Source organism: Corticium candelabrum, chromosome 16 (genome assembly GCF_963422355.1).
Source record: "Corticium candelabrum chromosome 16, ooCorCand1.1, whole genome shotgun sequence".
Taxonomy (NCBI): Eukaryota; Metazoa; Porifera; class Homoscleromorpha; order Homosclerophorida; family Plakinidae; genus Corticium; species Corticium candelabrum.
In genome coordinates, this window is record NC_085100.1 from 2,227,110 (window position 1) to 2,242,848 (window position 15,739).

The following is a 15,739-nucleotide window of genomic DNA, read 5'->3' on the forward strand; positions in this document are numbered from 1 at the left end:
AACAAATAATTGACTAACTGTCTAGACAAGCTAGCAGACGTACGTGCAGTATGCATGTAGAACATACCCAAATCGACGTGTTTTCATTTCTAGACGCAATCCAGAACTGGGTCGACGCCACGTCTTGCAGAACACTTGTACGGCTGCTAGAACAGACTTCAGTGGAGTTCCTTGCTGCGCTGATGCCTGGAATAAACAGGCACTGCTGTTACTGGTTCGCTATGTACCAGACGTTGCGAGTGCTTGATAAGGTCTCTAGATCTCAGCAGGAGGAATACGTTCGACCTGTTTCCGGGTATAGTAGTAACTATATCTGGTGGTAACACGCCCTTGCTAGCACGCCTGGTAATCGTACGAAAAATCTTAGTCTCGCGTGGCCAGACGTTCGCGCGCGGGGAGGGGCGTGCGGGGAGGAGGAGTCTAGACTGTGGCGCGCTCTTCGAGTTCTTTGGCCAACTAGACTTGTTGTGTTCGTGGCTGATAATAAAGTGTTATATTTTCGTTACCACGTTCCGTCTACTATTCTATACGAGTTGCATGCAAGCTCTATCTAGACGTACACACGAACAGCCGGGTTTCTACCCAAGACAAAAAAGGAGCTACCCGTAGAGCTCTGAAGGCTCAAGCCTTGCATTTCAATGGCTGGTGGTTAATTTGGCTCCAGCTACGTATAGAAAAAAGCGAATCTAGCTCTAGCACAATCTCTAGACTTGTTTAGAGTGATGCATGGCTGGAAACGATTTGGTTATCCTGCAGTAGAGTATCAAGTAGTTATCAGTGTAAACAATATTGAATATTATAATTATAAATTTAAGTTGGATTGTATACATGATGCTCATCAATCACACAAGGAAGTGACAGTCAACTGCTCATAGGCAATCGTTCTAATGAGAATTAATCAGCTAACAGACTGTCAACGAGATGCAGATACTAGATTGTCTTGTTTGATATTAATTTAGAAAAGTAGAATTCTAAACAAACCAACTGCTAACAATAAAGCAATTTACATCTGCCTTCTAGAATACAATTACATGGTATGAAGTCTACAGCTCTTCAAGCAGTCTTGCTCGCACGTGAGTCACATGTACAATAGAGGTGCAGCATGTATACACTGCAAAAGAGCTACTAGCTGAACTACTAAAAAAGTAAATTAGGTTCAAGTAGTACTAATGCGCTGGTATACTAGACTCGAACCAATCTCTCCCGCCTTCGTCATTCCCCGGATTGTCTCCCCGCTCCAGAGTGACAATCCGGGGAACGACGGGGCGGGGAGAAACTGGCTCGAGTATAGTGGTATACATGGCAGTCCCTTTAGCTATTGTTTTTAATGTTTGCAAAACAAAGAAAGAAAGACAAAACTAACTAGTAGTTTATTTGTCACAAAATACGCTAAATTGTACTCTCTATAAATAATACGTGTTTATGTATGCATGCACTCCTAACCTAAACTAGTAATTAGCGCAGCAGTATCGCGAACTTGCAGCACCAACAACACAACAACAACAACTACGCAGCAAATCAACAACTGTAGCTATCAGTGTGCAAACATTTCTAGAAATAGAAATATGAAAGTGCGCAATCATTTGTGAAAAAACTTAATTAAATTTATTTATTGTTTCTAATTGTATTAATTTTGAACGTCCGGTTGTATTTTGGCCGGGATGCTTACGCTGTCGTTGTCCGCTGTTTTGTAAGCTGGCTCGTTTTTTGCATGTTTGATTGCGTACAGGATGCCATCTGTGCCGCCTTCGAACAATTACGTCAGTAGCAACTTCTGCCATTTCCTCATTTGCTTTCGCTTCGCCATACAGTGGATTTCGTATTTGTATTAATGTACAACTGGAATTTGCAGGTCTGTTGCAACTGAAAAAGAAACAGCTGCTAATTGATATATATATATATATATATATATATATATATATATATATATATATATATATATACACACATTAAAGACATGCTGCTAGACATGCACCTGTTACGTATTGCCGTGTACGCGATACTGTTCGTGTTTGCGTGCCTTTAGTGAAACTGCGAACACAATTGCAAACAAGATAAGAACAGCGCAGCCAATCGCAGCTCCAACGATTGCTAAAGTCGAGACACCTAAAATGACAAAATCAACGTAATCACGCCGAACAGCGACTTAACATAGGACTCAACAGAAATATTCTACTTTTAGAAGTGGAAGCAGACTGTGGTGACGGCAAGTAGAGTAAGCCGACGGTGAGGAAATTGACGGTAAGTAAATCGACGTTGAGTAGACGGACGTTGAGTAGGTCGACGGTGAGTAGACCGACAGTGAGGAGACCGACGCTAAGGAGACTAACGGCGAGGAGACAAACGGTAGGAAACTACGGTGAGTAAACCGACGTTGAGTAGACTGACGTTGAGTAGGCCGACGTTGAGGTGACCGACAGTGGGGAGACCGACAGTGAGGAGACCGACGGTGAGGAGACCGACGATGAGTAGACCAACGGCAAGTCCGTCAACGAAAAAAAGAGAACTGTAATGTAAACAGTAGCTGTAGACGATAGAGTTAGCTGTCCGTGGTCACGGGCTACAATTGTAATTGTGTATCGGCCGGAACTGTTCTCGTTCAGCGATCTGGCTAACTGAACTTTACCCATCGTGTTGATGGAAAACATTCCATCGTCATTTCCAGACTCGATACCGTAGGAAATATGGCCATTCAAGCCTATACTCCAGCATAAACTGTTAATTCATTAAATATCGAACAGATGTGACAAACACATTACCAGAGTCAACGTCTTGAGACGTTGCATTTACTATGGCGTTGACAGCGACCTCTGTCTCATATTTGTTCTTGTCAAATTGGGGTCGGTTTTCATTAATTAACATCTAATTGCACAATTTACGGTCGTTTGAGTTGTGCGTAGACGAGGTTTAGTAACTGTAGCGACAAGTGTAAAGCTATTATAATGAAGAGTCTCGTAATCAAGAGTTTGATACGACAATGGATCCGTTAGCAGACACGATAAATGCGGAGATGGGAAATGCATCAGACATCTGGTTTGCTATCGTGTAGGTAACTATATTGCTGATCTTACCATTGACTAGAACTGGAGTAGACAGTACAATCTCTCCATTGTCCGTGTTCTCTTTCACCCAACCGTCTTACAACCTTCGTTGAAAAGCTGGTCGTAAAAGTTTCCTTCTTCTACGTGAATTGTGACGAGGGCAAAACTGAATATACTGGAATTGGCATGATCCCACGTCTTGATCACCAGTTCGTATCTGTTTGTGATTTTGTAATATAGCTAACTCTGCCTTATCTGCTAAATAAATCATCAGTCCGTACGCAAACGACGACACTGCAAGCGAGTAGCTTTTGTCAACGGATGTCTGTAAGTCAATGAATACACGACCGGTCCTACATTGAATCTACATCAGATGCAGAGAGAGAGAGAGAGAGAGAGAGAGAGAGAGAGAGAGAGAGAGAGAGAGAGAAGAGAGAGAGAGAGAGAGAGAGAGAGAGAGAGAGAGAGAGAGAGAGAGAGAGAGAGAGAGAGAGAGAGAGAGAGAGAGAGAGAGAGAGAGAGAGAGAGAGAGAGAGAGAGAGAGAGAGAGAGAGAGAGAGAGAGAGAGAGAGAGAGAGAGAGAGAGAGAGACAGAGAGACAGAGAGACAGAGAGAGACAGAGAGAGAGAGAGAGAGAGGACAGAGAGAGACAGAGAGACAGAGACAGAGAGAGACAGAGAGAGACAGAGAGAGACAGAGAGAGACAGAGAGAGAGACAGAGAGAGAAAGAGAGAGAAGAGAGAGGGACAGAGAGAGACAGAGAGAGACAGAGACAGAGAGAGAGAGAGAGAGAGAGGAGACAGAGAGAGACAGAAAGACAGAGAGAGACAGACAGAGAGACAGAGAGAGACAGACAGAGAGACAGAGAGAGACAGAGAGAGACAGAGAGAGACAGAGAGAGACAGAGAGAGACAGAGAGAGACAGAGAGAGACAGAGAGAGACAGAGAGAGACAGAGAGAGACAGAGAGAGACAGAGAGAGACAGAGAGAGACAGACAGACAGACAGATCCAGACAGACAGACAGACAGACAGACAGACAGACAGACAGACAGACAGATCAATGATCTCATCATCTGTCAAGGCAATTCAACTGTCAACTTGTCATCGCAAGAAGGTGTCCATCAAGGCGACCCTTTGGGGCCTGTATTGTTTTCTACTGCCATACATCCTGTTCTTCTTAAAGTTCAATCTAATCATGATGATGTCACAGTACTAGCTTACCTGGACGATATTTTCATAATGGGACTACCAGATAAGATAATGTCAGCATTTGAAGATCTCAAGCCTTCTCTCTCTGTTCTTGGTCTACAGATATCAAACAGCAAATGTGAGCTTTACTGTCCACCATCAGCAGATAGTGTGGCTTGTGAACAATTTCAATCAATTCCTGTTTCATCTCACGGTTGCAAGATTCTGGGAGTTCCCTTTGGGAACCTCTCATTTATTCAAAGTGTGTGTGCAGACTTTGTTGATTCTGGAAGCCTTCTTTGCAACCAGATTCTTCATCTTGACGATCCACAAAGTGCGATGCTTTTGCTTCGACATTGCCATGTACCTAGAATGACTCATCTTGCAAGATCCATTGCCCCACTCAAACTCTACACTGCTGCCACTGCTCATGATCTTCAGACAAGACAAACATACACAGGGCTGCTGAACTTCGGAGAAATCTCTGATGAGAAGTGGATGCAGGCAACCTTACCGATTAAACATGGAGGCTTTGGTGTGACCTCTGTGAGAGAAATTTCTCAGTTTGCATTCATTTCTAGCTGGTCACACACATTATCAGTTCTGCCCACACGCTTTCCGATCATGGAGAAGATAGTAAACGATCTCATTTTTCAAAATGACACTGACACTTCAATTGCACTGGAGATACATCAGGCCCTACCATCAGACAAGAGTCTTAGCGAGCTACTTCAAAAGCCCAAGCAACTACAAAGAAGGCTCACTCAACAACACATGACTTCTATTTCCAGTTATATGATTGAACATTCTTGTTCACCTAGAGATGCAGCCCGCCTTCACTCCCTAAAGGGTAAAGGTGCTGGTGCCTGGATTGCTGCTATCCCAGAATCGGCAAATTTCGCACTTCAACCTTACGAATTTCGTCTGGCGTGTTTGTTGAGACTGGGTCTGGAGATACCGGCTGTGAGCTGCATCGAGAAATGTGAATGTGATGCTAATCTGGATAACACAGGTTATCACTTACTCACCTGTAAGAAAGGCGGTGGTCCTGTGTGGTCACATGACTCCATTGTGTCCGAATGGTCTGATTGTTTGAGGCACCTGCAGATCCACCACAAACGCGAACCTCGAGATCGGTACACTGACAACAACAATCGTCCAGACATTGCTGTCTTTGATGCGGGCTCAGGCACCAATGTAGAGCTTGATGTAGCCTTGGCTCATCCTTGGGCAAAAGACACATTGTTCCAAGCTTCTAAAAGGGAAGCAGCAGCAGCTGCAAACAGGGAGAACAGGAAGTTAACCAAATATAGTCAAGTCACTCTCCCCGGTGCGTCTTCCTTGACACTTGTTCCACTTGTATTTGAGCATTTTGGCCATTGGGGAGAACGAGCCACCAGATACCTACAGGAACTATCAACCAGGTCGACGGATGATGATGGCAATAAGAATGCTAATGAATTCATGTGTTACTGGAGAAAACGATTCTCAACAGCGCTACAACGTTGCAATGCTAGGACTATTGCAAGGAAACTATCACGCCTTTTATCTATGAGCTCCAGTAATGTAAAGAACTATCATACTCAGTTTTGCGTACATTAGTTTGTGATGTGTATTGACCCTATTGGGTCTCTTGAACATTCTAAATAGTTTTAGTTGTAATAGCATTCATTTATGAAAATATATGAAAAAGACAGACAGACAGACAGACAGACAGGCAGACAGACAGACAGACAGACAGACAGACAGACAGACAGACAGACAGACAGACAGACGGAAGTGTTGCGCTTCTGTCCACGTCTTTTTTCACGTGGACGTTGTAATGACAAAATGGAAAACGAGGAGGATTGTGATTTTCGTCAATTACTGTGATGTCGACACAAGCTAAAGAGAAAGGGATCAACGGAGGTGCGAGCCACAATGGCAACATTGTAATGAGAGGTTGCTTCGTAATCGACTGATCCATGCAGACACCTTCCTGTATTTGGATCGGTAACTGATCCGCAATGCGTAGACTGTATATAATTCCAATCAAGTTCGTCAGTTTTAGAGATGGGTTAATATTCCTTGTTGATATTTTCATAGATGCTAGACGACAGCGAAGTCACTTAGTGTGTCTAGATCGGAATGGATACGTGACGATAACAGTGACGGCAAAACTGCACGATCTGGGACGACGAGCAGCGTCTGTTTTACTTACCAACAATAAGGGTTGCTGCTGACGGGCGACCAAAGTGGACTCGAAAGCAACAAATATGCTGTTACGCATTGCACTAGAGCGTCAGTGGTGCTACATGCTGCAAGAATGGTGATTGAAAGTTAGAATAAGAGAAGGTCAGTTCACCATCGGTCCCGTTATCGTTGTCTACGGCATCCAAACGCAAAACACACGAACCGACAGCAGGGGCGTAGGAAGAATTAGAAGTAGTCGGGCCTAACGCGCGCTATTAGACGAAAATAGCGCGCGCAAGCTGCAACTTCAAAATCAGCTTGACACGTTTGAACGTTTCTTCATCATATTTTACAGTACCACAGTCTATCTAGAATGCTTACAAAAGACTCGTCAGCAACAGCAGGAACAAGACGGCGCGTACAGTCTCCCAGCAAGCAGGTGTGACAGTACACTGAGTCTTCAGTCTCGTTATAAGAGATAGTGCGTTTGACGCCACAATCACGTGATATCCCGGAAGTCGCCATCTTCTAAGGGGGCAAGCGTATTAGCATGGCTAGAGTTGCTGTATTTTCGGCTGCCACAATCGTAGAAGTCAGGGCAGCAACATACGTTTAAATTCTATACCGGCTATACTAACCAGTCAGGGACCTGAAACTCGTCATCTGAGCAACAGACGACGGTTATGTTGCTACGAGCACTTCCAGTAGAGAGAGATTTGTTCGTCTCAAGAGAAGGTCTAGTACACCTAACAGCATACAATCCTAAACAACATCATGTCACTCCAATGCACGTCGGGAATGACTTCTGGCTCCTCCGTCCACAGTTGAGCCTCCGCTGTATCTGTTTCTAGGCCCGCAGTTACAACTTTCTCCTCGTATCGCTTCTGCGATTCGACGGAGAAGCTTGTAGACTTCTATTCCATACTCTCTTTTCAAAGAATTAGCTTTATCGCACTCGACAACCAGACTACTAAATCACGTCAAACTCGCGAATTCACCGATAAAATTTGCTTTAAATCCTTCGCAATCAGTATACTATCGCCGTACTGTCTAACTCAGTCGAACGTCCTTGAAATGTTGTACAAGCCGCCGTCGCAAAGAGAGACACCTGCCGAGGACGGAAGCTTGCCCCCTAAAATGGCGGCAAATACGGGTACTACAGGGAACGCCTACTCTCGCCCCCGCACGCACTACCTCTAAGAAACCGCCACCTAGCAAACCAGCTAGGCTGAAAACTACGGTTTGTCACTCCAAAGGATCCTTTTGGAAACTTGAACGTCGTTGGTTGATGGGGTTGCTCTGGTACAGCAACGTCCTTCACGGAAGAACTGGGGCCAGACATGGTCACACGCATGCGCACAGTAGCAATGACCTCGATGCCCCAATGTACAGTACTGATTTATTGAAACAATACAGTATTGTCAAATTGTTGTAAAATTGTTGATTACATAGACTAAGGAGCAAGCGATCATGTCTACTAACAAAGCGGATAAACTATCTACAAATATATTACTTATTTAATCGTCTATACTTGGAATTGTCATACGGGCACCGGGCAAGGCTAGCGAGAGAGAGTCTGGAGACGAGGCTAGCCATTGACTGGGGTGGACAAGACCGCTGGCTTGGCAGCAACATCATGCAGCAGACGGGTACGTGTGGGTCTTGGTGTTCAGTCCCAGAGCTGCACCATTGTCAGTGCCCCTGGATGACTCTGGCCAAGCTCCAGGTGGATTGTAGCGCTGGCCCCAAGACTCCACGTAGTGCATGGAGGCCCTGTCGGCGGCAGGGGGAGCTATCTCCGCAACTGACCTCAAGGTCGACGTCGAAAGACGTGGAGGGCTTAACATCTATCCATTTTTCCATGTGTGTGTGTGTGTGTGTGTGTGTGTGTGTGTGTGTGTGTGTGTGTGTGTGTGTGTGTGTATGTGTGTGTCACTGTGTGTAACACTTGTTCAATAAAAGCCTAACGTTTTCTGTTTACTTGTCTGTTTATAGTTTCCAGTCTAATTGTGTTACTACTCATATACAATCAATGTATTACAATCAATGTATTACAATCAATGTATTACAATCAATGTATTACAATCAAACTACAAAACTAAAAAAGTAGTTCAGACTGTTTGTGTACATAAAACACTTTACTTGAAAAATAGCGACGGATGATTGAGATAGAAACACTTTCTTCCACAACTTCGTAAATCCAGGCTGTACAAACGGGCAAATGATAAAATTTTGCACACGTACATTTCAATCACATCATGCCTTGAATCCTTGTGCTTGCGAAACCTTCAGTAAAATTTGCAGAGCCTCCAGTTGGCTTGGCAAGAGAGTCAACTCATCCATAGAGAATCCAGGAAAGACAGGATTCTGCACACAGGCATATTACCCACCTCTAGTACATGCAATTTTGTAAATTCTAATTCACATGTTTTGTCGCCTTGATTTGATCATCACTGTCAATTTTGACCTGAAACATCCACTTTGTTATTAAGATTTAAATTTGAGTAAATTGAAGCGAATAAACGACATTTGAGGGGCGGAGCTTCTAGAGCATGCGCAATCTCGAGGGTAACACGCACCTTTCGCCGATCTCGCTGTACACAAAGTCCACGTTTTCGGGTCTGCTTCTGAATCGTAGATCATCATGCCGTTGACTAGGCTTTGTAAGTAAGTTCACTACTTACCATTTCGTGCATTTTGTGAGAGGAGTATTGCGAACCAGGCTTTTGCCTGCCTAGAGACGCGTAGGAAGCCATTTCTTGAGTACGGCTTCTCAAGGTGCTGTTCAAGCTGAAGTTGCCTGATTCACACTCTGAACAGATACACGTGGAGCGGAAAGACAGACTACTCATTGCTTAGCGATGGAAGTTTTGTCAGATGAAGATTTTGTGGTAGGGAACCCATTCGGGGTAACCGATCGTGACGCACTGTTGCTGTCTGTGTGACTGAAAACTAGGACTACTTTTCCCCATCTAGCGTTCTCGAACTGTGGAACTGTGAAACTATGTATCTTGTCGAACTAGAGTCAGCAAAAGTTCGCTTAGCCTAGCCAACTCGTCATGGAAGCTAAGCGGTGAGCTCATGAGCTTACATCACTTGATGTACCTTGGCCTGATTCTTTGTTTGCTATATATAGAAATTGTCTTGGCTGCTTTCAGTCGAACTCCACACTGTATCAATCACATTTCTCTACACAAAACCTGTAAAACTTGATTTCATCATTTGGCAATACGTCTGTTGAGTGAGAATGCCTTTCCTTGCAACTCAGACTCTGCAGATGCAAGGTCTTGCTCGAGAACTCTAATCTTGTTTTGAAGTTCCACTATTTATTTGCTTTTTGTTCAATTATCCGACGTAAACCATCAGCTTCAGCGGTTCAGTGACATTTTTGACAATTAACATCTTCACTTTTGAGATACACATGTGTTGATCAACTGCAGATGAGGTAGAACAGCCTCTGCTTTCTGGTTTAGACATTACAGCTATGGAATAGTGCGTATGTGTTGTGTTATTTTAGACATAACTGTTGCTTGGACTTGTAGACTGGCAGTGCTAATTTGTAAACAGACTTGAGAGTACGTGCAGAGCGCGGCCCGTTCCTCGGACACCATCATATTCCGGACGCGAGTTCTTAGTTATTCGTTTTTGAACGCAGTCCGTACCACATCATAAATGTAGGTATCCAAGTTGTAATTGAGCACATCAAAAGAGAGCATTGTACCTTTTCTCTGCTTAGAGTGATATTGAAAACAGTGTGGAGCCTTGCATACCCCGTTCATCAGACAAACGCATTGTTCACCGGACAGTAGCGTCTAGATTGCACACGCATCCTTCAGCCTAGTTATTTATATATTGCTAATCAACAACTCTTTACCTACAAATCGTGTTGTTACCCTGCATGTCAGCCAAGATCTGTATGAGTTACAGTCGGTCAAACGCCCGTGGTAACGGCCCCAATCGTCGGACATCCATTTTCTTGCCTTCCTACCTTCTCAGTGTAATATCTCGTGGTTCGCTATTGAAAGATCTACTACCAGAAACAAACCCCCGGATGACCAGCACCCGGATACTACACCCCTTCCCACTACCTTTAGCTAACGACGCAACACAACAACAACTCTGTCAATTTCCAGTCACAGGTCTAAACGGTTCGGCTCGATCCGAATCCTTGTCGATCGTCTTGGTGCTACCGATTCCGGCGTTGACATTGGCTCAGGTGACAGTTCCCTTTCACTTGCTGTAGGTGGACTTGGCATCGGTGCCTAGATCACTGGCTCTTCTGGTGTAACTAGAGAATCCTCTAGTGTTAGGTCGAAAGGACCACCAGCAACCACAGGGTCTGGTGCCTTCTGAAAACTGTCCACCGTCTCTGGTAGTCCTTCACCACAACTCAGTCCTTCCCTAACTACTGGAGGTGTTACCTCTACCTCCCTCTTCCGCAACTGATCTTGGTGTCGGCGTACTCGACGTCCATCGACTAATTGACACTCATAAGACAGTGGACCCGTGACGGCTAATATCACCCCAGGTACCCAAATTGGGCCATTTGCATAGTTCCTGATAAATACTCTGTCTTGTACCTGAAATGGACGGTATGTAACATGCTGATCATGGTAATTCTTCTGTTGTAACTGTGTTTGGACCACTTTCCTTGACACATCCGGGAACAGCCTGTATATGGATGTTGTCAGCCTTCGCCCCATTAATAGTTGCGCTGGTGCCACTCCAGTGGTTGTATGCGGGGTGGTACGATAGTTGAGTAAAAACTTTGCCACCTTGGTCTTTACAGACCCTGATGATTGCTTCCGCATGCCAGCTTTAAACGACTGTACTGCCCTCTCTGCAAGGCCATTAGAGGCGGAATGATAGGGTGCTGTCCGAACATGCCTAATACCGCTGCCCTTCATAAATCCTTCAAACTGCTGTGACACAAAACAAAGTCCATTGTCAGACACTAATGTATCCGGCAACCCATGAGTGGCGAAAGAGTCACGTAGTTTCTCTGTTGTGATGGCTGATGTACAAGAATTGCCCGTGTAGTGAATATCCATCCATTTGGTGCGAGCATCCACAATGACAAAAAAGTATGCTCCTATAAACGGCCCTGCATAGTCGACATGCAATCTACTCCATGGCTTTTCTGGCCATTCCCATGCACAGTGGAGCTAATGGCGGTGCTCTCGCTTGCTGCTGGCATGTAAGACGCTTTTGAACAGTTCCTTCTATTTCAGAATCAATCCCTGGCCACCAAACTATGATTCTTGCAATCCCTTTCATTCTTGAACAGCCTGGGTGCCCATCATGCAGTGGTGTGAGCACTGCCCGCCTTCCTTCCTCAGGCACTAACACGCGGGCACCCTACAGAACACAACCATCTTGCACTGACAATTCATTTGCCCTAGATTTGTACGGCTTCATTGCGTCTGCAAAATCACCTAGTAAGTTAGCGGGCCATCCTTGCAGCACGTATTTCAACACTCTCGCTAGTACAAGATCTTCACGTGTCCACCGTTTGATTTCGTCTGCGGATACAGGACTTTCGAGAACTTCCAACCGATGCAAGAGACTAACAACTTCGGGTGGTGGCGACTCCTCTAAAACATCTGGCTGTCCCCTTAATGGCAATCTGCTCAATCCATCAGCGTTACCATTCATGATTCCTGGTTTATGCCTGAAAGTGTAATGGTAGCCAGATAACTTGAGGAACCATCTTTGAATCCTTGCTGACGCCATTTCGGACACTCCAGTTCTTTCATTAAACAGGGTAAGAGGTGGTTTATGATCTGAGACTAATGTAAAATGTCTTCCATAGATGTATTCGTGAAAACGTGTAACTCCAAACACTACTGCCAAGCCTTCCCGTTCTATCTGGCGTATTTTTGTTCTGCAGTCGTTAACGTCCTCGAAGCGAATGCTATAGGACGTTCACTGCCATCGTCTTCCTGGTGAGACAATACCGCCCCAATACCTACTGGTGATGCATCACAAGCTAGGATCAGAGGCTTTCGTGCTTCGTAATAAATCAAAACTTTCTGAGAAATCAATAGTGACAAAGGGTGCTGACTGCTGTCCAGTGCCAGCTGTTGGTACGCTTGTGACATGTCGAGTTTGCTAAAAACCTTTGTTCCACCCAATCGTGCAAGAAGGTCATTTATCCGTGGCAGGGGATAGCTATCATGTTTTGCTACTTGATTGACTGTCATTTTATAATCCCCGCAAACTCTATAGAGCCACATGCCTTCGAAATTGGGACTATTGGTGCTGCTCATTCAGAGTGCCGTACAGGCACGACAATTCCAGCGTCCAACAATTTGTAAAGAGCTTCTTCCACTTGTTTTCTGATTGCATGTGGTACGTTTCTTGCACGATAGAAACGGGGAGTTGCCTGAGCGTCTACGTGGATCTTGACTTCCACACCCTTAAGGAGCCCTAGTTCATCTCTAAATACCTCCTCATACTGCTCCAGGATACCATCCAGCCTCTCTATATCCAGTCGCAAAACCTGGTGGGATGCCTGCCAGTTCATTTTCAGTTCACTCAGCCAGTCACGCCCACACAAACTAGGGCCACTCCCTTTCACGACTAGTAATGGTAGCTCTACCCCCTTTCTGGCCTGAGGGGTACTTGCCTTGACGATGATTCTCCCCAGCAAAGGAATTTTCTCTCCTGTATAGGTCTTCAGGACAATGGCTGTATTACGCAATGCAGGGCGCTGCCTTTTCCACAGCTGCCTATAAACAGCTTCATTGATCAGTGACACTGATGCACCAGTGTCGATTTCCATGTCAGGCTTTTACCCTTCTATCAGCACCGGAGTGAACCAGAGCTTATGGTTTGACTCCAAAGAATTTACTATCTCCTCTTTACTCACTTTGTGAGTCATATAGTGATGATACTGTTGTGACTGTTCACCATCCTTAGGTAATTCCCATTCCTGTTCCACTACAGCTGCTCGCTGTTCTTGCTTTCCACCCTTCCCTTTGGCCTTGCATGCTCTAAGTATGTGCCCCATCTTTTTGCACCCGTGACAAATTGCTAACTTAAAACGGCAGCTTGATGGAACATGGCCCTTATAACCACATCGATAGCAGCTTGACAGAGTGGGTTTCTGGCTGTTTACATTTTAGACAATCACTGGTGGTGTCTCAGGCTTGACAACCACACTTGCGCTAGCACTCAACTGTTCAGCATTCTTAGCTGCCAACTCCATTGCTTGAGCCACCTCGTACGCTTTCTGGAATTTCAGATCTCTCTCTGACAGCAACCGTCTCTGAATCCTCTCATCTTGAACTCCCACTGCCAGTCTATCTCGCAGCAAATCACTCAAAGAATCCCCAAACTCACAATATTCGGCCAGCCTACGTAATTCCGCTACGTAATTCGCCACTGACTCACCTGGCTGGCGGATTGTGCTCTTGAATTTGAAACGTAGCATCGTAGTAGAAGGCTTTGGGTGGAAATGGACCTCCAACGTGGCACAGATGTCTGCAAACGGCTTTTCTCTTGGCTTGTCCGAATCTAACACGCTTCTCAGCAGTGTTTCTGTACGAGCTCCCACGCTACTCAAGAAATGGCGCGCTTTCTGGCGGCATCTTCTATCGCGTTAGCCACGAAGAGCTGCTGCATCCGTTTGGTGTACTGCCGCCAGTTGTCTTTGACTTCATCGAATTTCTGCAAATCGCCCAAATGTCGCCATCCTCGTCGCCTGTGTAATATCTCGTGGTTTGCTATTGAAAGATCTACTACCAGGAATAAACCCCCGGATGACCAGCACCCGGATAATACACTCAGCAACAGCTCTAGGTTTCAAATTACTGCAGTTGATTAAATTCAGCTATCTGAACGCCGCAGAACGCAGAACACTTGCCTAGAGTGCTTGATGGCAATTCTGAGTCATTTCTCCTACAACCACGCCCCCACTAGGACGTGTAAAAGATGTCGCTTGAACGAACTAACCGTTCAACAAAGAAGACAACAACCGAAACCGATGAGAGGGCAGGATTGGAGTGCTAAAGCGCTCTTTTACCCTTTGCAAAGAAAGTTGATCGCTGCGTAGCGCGCGTTGACAAGGACTTGACGTTATCTAATTCAACTTTACCTAGGAGAAGCAGGGGTGAAAGTTCTAGCTGCTCTGATAATAAACAAAGTTCCTGCATTCGGTACAGCTGGTTGTACCAACGATGACGTGCTGCACTTCGTGGCGGTGCAAGGTCAGGCAATGGTAGATATCAAACTAAGATAGAAACACCTGCAAACGTCCTATTCAGAACCAAGTAACAATTTAGGGGCCTTGAAAGGAAAGCACGGGCTGTTCCTGTGCGAGATGGGAGAATGTACTCACCGCAAAGCTAGAACATGGATGACGTGAATCGTCTGCTACATCCGGTGCATCAAGCCTGTGCAGTTGTGCTGCAAGACACTCAGGAGTTCAAATTCCTACGCTGGTAAGACTAGACAGCACCGGAGGGCTAGTAGATGCCAACAGAGTGAGCTTGTCAGCAGAGAACATTCAGCAGTTTCCGCTAATAACCGTTGCTGAGTCAAATAAAGGTCAAACGAATTGGGGGCCGTACAATACTTCCTTCCAACTCTTCCTCATGACATTATTACCTGCAGACTGCTGCTGCAAAGACAAAAAGACTGTCCGACGAAAGGGGCGTTACCTCGACCCGATGAGCGTGCGCTATCTCTCCTGGAGAGTAGCAAACGGAGACAGTGGTAGTGTTGTTGTGTTAGCTAGTCACCTATAAACCTATCTCAGGGGCGAAGTAGCAGAATTGCCTTTGCATTTTTACGGGGGAGATCGTGTGCGGTGAATGATGGTGGGGTCCGATGAACGGGGTCGCAGAGAAGGATCACGTTTACCGTCCTAGCCTAACCGTTTCAAGCCTTTGGAAGTCCCGCGTCTGGAATCACAGTCTTTACTAATCCTTCTTACTGTGGGCTTTAACAAAGCTCAGTCTTACTTCGTTTACTTCTTGCACGGCTGTCCGATGATTGATGGTGTCCTTGTAGCCGTGTCCATCTGTTTGATTTCAAAGAATGAGTTCGCACGGACTCCCAGTTTTCTTCCAGTTGATTCCACTTCTTCTAGGATTTTGATGTCCAGAGCTACAAAGTGAAATTGTTAGCCTTTCAACCGTTTGTGTGTGTGTCAAACGGCTGGTGGTCAAGGTGTACTATTACGTGCGTGTTTCATAAGATCTGCGGCTATTGCTTCTTTGCTGTTGTAACCCCATCCAACGTTTCCAAGGTCTTCTCCGTCGACTCTTGACGGCCATTAATGATTTGGTGTAGTTGTTTTTCTCTAACCATTCCGTGCTCGTCTTTGGAGAAG

The 15,739-nt window shown here is 45.3% G+C and overlaps 3 protein-coding genes across 3 annotated transcripts; 1 reads left to right on the top strand and 2 right to left on the bottom strand.

Annotated features, from left to right (window-relative positions):
• The first annotated feature begins 4,281 nt into the window (after nucleotides 1-4,281).
• On the top strand, nucleotides 4,282-5,911 carry LOC134192481 (uncharacterized). Its single transcript, XM_062661220.1, has one exon. The coding sequence runs from the start codon at nucleotides 4,282-4,284 to the stop codon at nucleotides 5,830-5,832; it is 1,551 nt and encodes a 516-aa protein (XP_062517204.1). The 3' UTR covers nucleotides 5,833-5,911.
• Nucleotides 5,912-10,664: 4,753 nt separating this feature from the next.
• On the bottom strand, nucleotides 10,665-11,453 carry LOC134192482 (uncharacterized protein K02A2.6-like). Its single transcript, XM_062661221.1, has one exon. The coding sequence runs from the start codon at nucleotides 11,451-11,453 to the stop codon at nucleotides 10,665-10,667; it is 789 nt and encodes a 262-aa protein (XP_062517205.1).
• Nucleotides 11,454-11,760: 307 nt separating this feature from the next.
• LOC134191704 (uncharacterized) lies at nucleotides 11,761-12,154 on the bottom strand. The gene has a single exon (XM_062660314.1). It carries the CDS (start codon nucleotides 12,133-12,135, stop codon nucleotides 11,761-11,763), a length of 375 nt encoding a protein of 124 aa, XP_062516298.1. The 5' UTR covers nucleotides 12,136-12,154.
• Nucleotides 12,155-15,739: the final 3,585 nt, after the last annotated feature.

What these genes read in the sequence shown, in the direction of transcription:
- LOC134192481 (XM_062661220.1), top strand. Translation starts at nt 4,282, where the DNA reads ATGGGACTACCAGATAAGATAATGTCAGCATTTGAAGATCTCAAGCCT.
- LOC134192482 (XM_062661221.1), bottom strand. Translation starts at nt 11,453, where the DNA reads ATGGATATTCACTACACGGGCAATTCTTGTACATCAGCCATCACAACA.
- LOC134191704 (XM_062660314.1), bottom strand. Translation starts at nt 12,135, where the DNA reads ATGGCGTCAGCAAGGATTCAAAGATGGTTCCTCAAGTTATCTGGCTAC.